Here is a 6,594-nt window from a genome sequence, read left to right as displayed (position 1 = left end):
AGCAAACGGAGAAAATGTTCCACAAATCGTAAATCAGCGAGATGCTTTGACAAGGGGCAGCATCTTCCAACACAGACTAGTAGGCAGGGCCCAGCTACGCCTCCTGAAAGCATGATGGGCCAGGGAAATGGAAGGGGGACTGGACACACTGCACCCCCTGAAAGGCCCACTCTCACTGGAGCTGAGAAGAGCCGTGAGGTCGCAGCCCCTCTGTAAAAAAATCAAGCCAATAATGTCTCCTATATGCGGCATGCAGCAGATAGGCAAGTTCCCTTTCACGCACCTGCACACCAGATGCAGCCAGCTGTTCTCCGCACACACCACAAGCCTGGCACGCAGGACAGCTGGACCTTTCACACCATCACGCCCAGCTCTTTCCTGGTCCGAGCCCACACCATACAGTTCCTGGCCCCCGAGTACATCTCTCTGTACCAGTCCCATATAGCTGGAGATGTAATTTAGACCTCACCTATGTAAAATGCACGTGCACTTGAATGGTTCTCACCTAACTGCTCACCTACTACAGCTAGTTTCCCTCTCTCAGACAACACCCCAGGAGTTGGGAATGGAGAACGCTTAGTAGCCGAGACATCCCTGAGCAAGGCCATTATGTCTACTGATGCTATTATTTATTGACTGTACTGTAGCCAGAAAGGTGAACAGACACTAGTTGTGTTAAATAACAAAAACCCACAAGCACTCGAGACCAATGGTCAGACACGGCTCACCTTACCAACAGAATCAGCTGCGCTTAAGGGTACTTACTACCCGAATCAAGGCAAGGAGCGTTTGACATGAACCTGTCTCTGAGGGTACAGTTGCAATTCGCCTGCTTAATTAATCTACTTGTAGTGAATTAGCAACAACATTCAACTTTCTCCCCACTGATGTATCCATCCCCAGGCACCAAACCTACTCCACGGGTAGGATTCAAGGAAGATAGGTCTCACTGACTTTCAGTGGATGGATTACTTAGGCTTGGGCCTCCAACCAAACTGAAAAGAATCAGGTGCTCCACTCTCACCGTCAGGGACAGCAATTCTCCTTTTGACATCCCAGCCTAATTGACGTGAAATCTTATAAAGCCTCAGCATCATTCTTACTTCACCCAGAGTCTGGAAATAAAAGGCACTTCAGGTGTAACAAGGAGGAAAGGGACCCGAACGAGTTGACTATACAAGAGCAAATGTAATGAAATGCGTCTTACCTGAAAGCCCCCCAGGGGCTAGACAATTAGTTCCCCCTGTTTCAGTGGAGGAAGGCACAGAGTCTGGACAATCTGCTGCAGCAGGGGGAAAGAGTGAGAAAGAGAGAGATATTAGTTCCTTAACACGCTGTAAACACAATGTCAAGAGCAGAAGACACATTCCACAGGGTTTAACAGGAAACTATTACTAATTGTCTGCCCAGTTCATGGTGATACTTCCACCCTAACTCATTACCCTTGTGTAGGCTCCACACTACCACTTAATCATCAGTCAGGGCATGCAAAAATTACATACTGGCTGGAATCTTTTTGTCCTAGTCACTGGGTAATTAGCTGAAGTCTGCCACTCTTGTGCAACTGATTGAACTCCAGAAAGTTGAAACACTGTCTTACACCTTGACTATAGTACAGAACTATATTAGCAAGGTAGAAGTACTAAACCGGGAAACGTAAAAACGCTTTCTGTCACCGACGGTCTAATGAGGGCTTTGCTCTCTTGCTTACATTTTTGGAGCCCCCTTTTTTGTTTGGCCAATTTCAATTACTCAAACACTTCGCCGCCATTCATGGGAATTTACTTTGCTTTCCATTGTCTTATGTGCACATCAATGGACTCTTAACTGGCTGACTGGACTGAATTCCCTCCATCCACCACTGCAGAGAATTTTTACGAGGGAAAATAAGAAAAAAATAAAGCGTGTCATTAACCATTCCTCTGACCAGATCACAACTTTTTGGTTCAGAGAGGGACAAAGTCTGAAACACTGAAACTATCTTCCCGCTCTACATAATTGTAGCATGAGTTCCACACTGATCAACCTAGCATTGCTTGTAAACTTGCACTTTTGTTAATCTTCTGTCAAGGGAAATGTAAACATGGAAATATTGGGGTCTCGGTGCATTTAAGAAGTCAAGCGAGCACTCTCAGCGTACACCCAACGCACAGGTTCCTGGCATGCTGACAAGACGACCCTTCTCGTCACCGAATCTGGACATTCCAAATTGTATCCTTCCAGCTACCGTTTTCTCTCAGAGCCAGCCAGGGCCACCGCTACTAGGGTTGAGTTTTCTGTTACAAGATGTTTCCCCCCCTCAGCCAAGCACTCGCTTCTGAAAACTAGTGAAAAAACATGTGTATGTGTAATCTCATTTTATCAGAGTCAAGTATAACCCATAACAGGAATATACAGTTTAACAGGATACACTTAATCAAACTGAAAACAATAGGGGCGACAGGAAATAGACTTACTTGTGAAATACTGTATACTATACACTTTCTAAATGCCCTGTAGGGTTTTCTACGTTCCAGGAAAAGTTGCTTTTTTTTTTTAACCCCTTTCTACTTTCCAATCTAAAATAGAAGATTATCTTGTCCCTTTCCCCTAAGATTGCTTCAAATGAATTTGCTAATTGCTTTCCCTCTGCCCGCGCTTTCCTGAACTGCAGGTTGGATTGTGCTACAAAGCAATGTTCCCTGTTGAGCTCTGATCTGCCCCTACCTGCATATCATGCTCCCGCATGGAAGTCAGCGTAAGCCTCGTGCCATACATCAAAGGACATAATTTGCCCCTTGCATGTCATCTTGCTCTAGGGTCAAATATAACCAGGTCCTCTGTTAGTATACCAGACATTTTTAAGTAACTTAGGTTCTCTCTCTCAAGACAGCAAGAGACAGTTATAGCAATATGTCAACTTCTTGTGACTTAAAAAGACATACCCTTAACCATAAGACTGCTCTGGAGTTAGAGTAATCTTATTACAAGGCAAACTCAAATACAAATACCATCTCTGTGTTTCTTCAGACCCTCCCAAAAGCCTGGACCTTCCTGACTGTGGCTCTGCATCAGGATATGATGGTGCAACCCAGTATACTTTCATTTGGTCGCTCTCTGGACTTCAATTCCTCCCCAATATCCAACATTAAGTTCCTTTTACTGATTCATTACACACACAAAAAGAAACCTGACCAAGAACAGCACATTTCAGAACAGGGAGAAGTGCAATGCCGAGGTACGGCCTATGCAACTGGTGTGATCCACCTACGTTCTTTACGTTAAACTTGGCTAGTTTAGCCACGTATTTCCCTTTATCCCTGCCCTCTGGCTGGTATGGAGTACTTTGTCATCTTTTCCTAAGACTGGATCCCTCCAAAACTTGAGAGGTTCATCCAGAGTGACTAGATGTGTATCCCTTCATGTCTCAAGTCAGTTATCACCCGAAAAGAGCCATTTCAAGGCAAAGTGAAACCGCAAAGACAAGGAGCCCAGCCCGGTGAGGTGCTGAATGTTTTCTGCAAGTTGCTAAACTTTCAACTCCCGTTCGAATCTGCAACCCTTGAGGGCACGCAGCATGCTGCTACACTGAGTTAGGTTTTCTGCATCCTGATTCTCAGCTGACAAACATGGGATATTTAAATCTACCTGGGAAACAGAACCCAGTGGACTAGCCACCCACCCAGGCTAGTTCCTCCACCACTTCCTCAGTCACTCAGGGGTTGGAGTTTGAACCCAGAAGCCAGCTGCTCCAAGGGTTACTTTCTACTTATCCCTGGAAGGAACTGGGGTCAAAGTACCTCTACCTGCTCTCGTCAGACCTCCTCTGGCTGTGGGTGGCAGTGACTGCCTCCAGAGGAGACAAGTCCAGCCAGACCCAGCCAGTACAGACTGATGCTAACCAGGCTGATGCAAAAACAGTGTGGAGCCACCTGGAAATAAGGAAACCCGAAGTCCAGCAGAACCCCTTGGAAGCTAAACCATAGGCCCAGCCACTTTCAAGAAGTCAAAGTCCTACACGGGAACACAAGCATCCTTCTGGCCCTGGAAATCCAGCACCGTCAGAAACGGGAGCCACTGAAAAGGAGACAGGATTGCCCAGGTCATTTACATCATCACGCGGAAAGAGCTCGTCGATAAGGAATAGCAAGACACACTTGGCAAACATCAATCCTCTGGATCATGGTGTACGCGCAAGAGATCTATGCGACCATCACACCAAGGCCTTCATCTAGGCAAGGGTATGGAGGAGTGGAGTCTGCCCTAGACTTACCATCCCCCCCCCTTTGGGCCACAGAGTCCCAAGGCCAGACCAAGTCCAGACACTCAGTGCCTTGATGGCTGTTGCTGCTGCCAGAGACCAACAGATTAGAGCTGCTGCTGATTGCCTAGCACTTCAGTGTGGGCACATTTCTGCCAGGGTGATATCCCTCAACCTTTCTCCAGCCAAGGAGTACCCTCAAGACAGCAGGGTTAGGGTTTTGAGGAGCCCTATACTTGCCTTACTCTGGAGGTTGCAACACTCTGGTATTTTATAGGAGCCCCACCACATTGCCACCAGACCCTCCAGTTGGATGCAATTTATGGTCATACCCAGGACAGAAAGATGGACTTACTAGTTAAACGGCCCCTCTACTTCTGACTTCATTGTACCGACCCCCACCCACCCCAGACTCCCTGTGAAGGTTCATATCCACAAGGAGTTGGGATCATATTATATCAAGAGCACAATTCCCTTGGAGTCCACATCTGCAGTCCTTCCAGAGGTGATGACTATCACTGAAGTTAATAAGAACAGTAAGAGCTGCAGGTTCAAGCTCTTGAATAAGGGTGGAACAGCCCTTTGCTCTAGGAGCATTTACAAAAGCTGTAAAGTCACCACAAAATATACTTCAGTTACGTCCGAATTTTGGGGAGTCTACTCTCAGCTTTGCCAATGATTTGTTGCGTGTCCCTGTCCAAGGAAACGTTGCTAAATCTCACCTCGCCCATCCTGAAAGCTGTTGTAACTACACTTATTTACTGGCTTTCATTCCCATTTATAAAGGCTGTGGGCTTCATCCTTCAAGCCTTGCTCATGCACCAACCCCGCTTACTCCAACTCGAGTTCTTCATCAGCTGTTGCATGACTTAACCGTAAAGGCTGATAGATTCCTGTTAATAATACCACTGCATTTCACGTCAACATCCTGTGTCAAGCTTCCTAGTAGAGACACCAGCCTCTGTAGATAATATTGCTGAACTGACCAAGCGGTTTTCATCATCATAGTAGAAAGGCTCCTCCACTCACTCAGCCTGCTGGATCATCTGCCACAATCTCTTCCCAAAGACGTGCAACAAAAGCAAGCGGAAGAGCAGGAAGGATAGGATTGTGTTTAAAATCTGCCCAATTTGAACTCCATTCCACTGAAAGCTAATATTTTTTTCATCCAAGTAGCCTCTAACCAAATGATGGTTGGCATAATGCTTTGAAACCTAGAAAAAACGCGAGAAGGCACGCTCCCAGCCTGGTTCTGCCTGCAGCAAGAGATAGCAACGCTACCTACACACAGCGCTCCGTGTGCGCGCGCTCGTGCTCTCCACAACAGCCTTGATTAAGAAGGAGACCAAAAAAAAACCTGCCAGAGGTTGTGAAACCACCTGCAATGACAAACGTATAGACGTCTTTTGTCCCTGTCACTGCCCCATGCACTTCTCTATTCTGAATCCAACTGCCAAATGGATTTTAAAAAAAGCACAAAAAAAAAACTTTTTTGGTGAGTAACCAGTTGTTTTTGTGTTTCCGACTGGCAGCATTAATCACTTCCTATTGGCCGATATGAAGAACTTTTCCTTTCGAAACAGCACATTCATTTCTGCGGCTTTTCTGTTTACACACATTTTGCTACCTTATGTCAACACTTGCTAATGAATAAATATATCACTCCACTAACTGAAAATGAGGTCCTGGCAAAGGCAGATTGGATGTTTAAACCCTAATAGATTTATCCTAACATCTTTACAGGAAGCTCAAGGCAATCATTAACTCTTCTCTCCTACAGCTTTATGTTAGCAGCTCTCCTCCTCAACTGTCCACGGATCAGTTTGTGTCTTCCCCCAGGGTCATTATTTGGTTAAAAAAAAGGCCTAAGCATTTGAATGTCCTAAGGAAGCATCACTCTCTTGATTGTTACAGACTCTGTCTCAGTGATAACGTTCTTCCTCTAACAATAAAATCCTGTCCTACTCAGTGGACGCTTGACTGTATTAAGAAACAGTTCCTTAATCAGAACAGCTAGTAAATGCAAGTAACACTTGTTTGGGATGTAAAGCACAACACTGATATCTCCTCATTAAATAATGACCGTTTATCTAGTGTTTTTTTTTTAAATACTAAGGCAAAATATTACATGCAACCCATTCATTAGTTCAACAGCTGTGCCTGTTTCCACATGGCACAGAGAAACCTGTGTGTTATAAGAAGAGCTTACAATGGGGAAAGAAATGGACCTCGTTATAAGATCCAGGCCTGGAAGTTCCTAAGAACTTAATTTAATCGGAGTTAGTTTTCTAGAGCAAACTTTTTTTTTTTTGTTTTTTAAGAACTGCCCGAGAGAAACTGTGACGTGAAAAGAC

At 45.2% G+C, this 6,594-nt stretch overlaps 2 protein-coding genes across 7 annotated transcripts in view; both read right to left on the bottom strand.

Annotated features, from left to right (window-relative positions):
* LRRTM4 (leucine rich repeat transmembrane neuronal 4) overlaps nucleotides 1-6,594 on the bottom strand; it is an 860,180-nt gene that overhangs the window by 441,140 nt on the left and 412,446 nt on the right. The gene's annotated exons all lie outside the window — the stretch shown is intronic.
* Nucleotides 12-6,594, bottom strand: part of LOC109295488 (mothers against decapentaplegic homolog 7-like) — a 9,940-nt gene continuing 3,357 nt past the window's right edge. The window contains exon 3 of one of the 4 annotated variants that reach the window (XM_019514356.1): nucleotides 12-1,279. In XM_019514356.1, coding sequence (XP_019369901.1) covers nucleotides 1,173-1,279 — 107 coding nt within the window. In that variant the 3' untranslated portion in view covers nucleotides 12-1,172. Of the gene's footprint in view, nucleotides 1,283-6,594 lie in introns of all 4 variants that reach the window. The other 3 variants (XM_019514354.1, XM_019514355.1, XM_019514353.1) reach the window with 3 other exon arrangements.

This window comes from Gavialis gangeticus, unplaced genomic scaffold (genome assembly GCF_001723915.1).
Source record: "Gavialis gangeticus isolate Ggan-Ray unplaced genomic scaffold, GavGan_comp1, whole genome shotgun sequence".
NCBI lineage: Eukaryota > Metazoa > Chordata > Crocodylia > Gavialidae > Gavialis > Gavialis gangeticus.
Note: the sequence above shows the minus strand (reverse complement) of the source record. Positions and strands in the feature narration are given on the sequence as shown.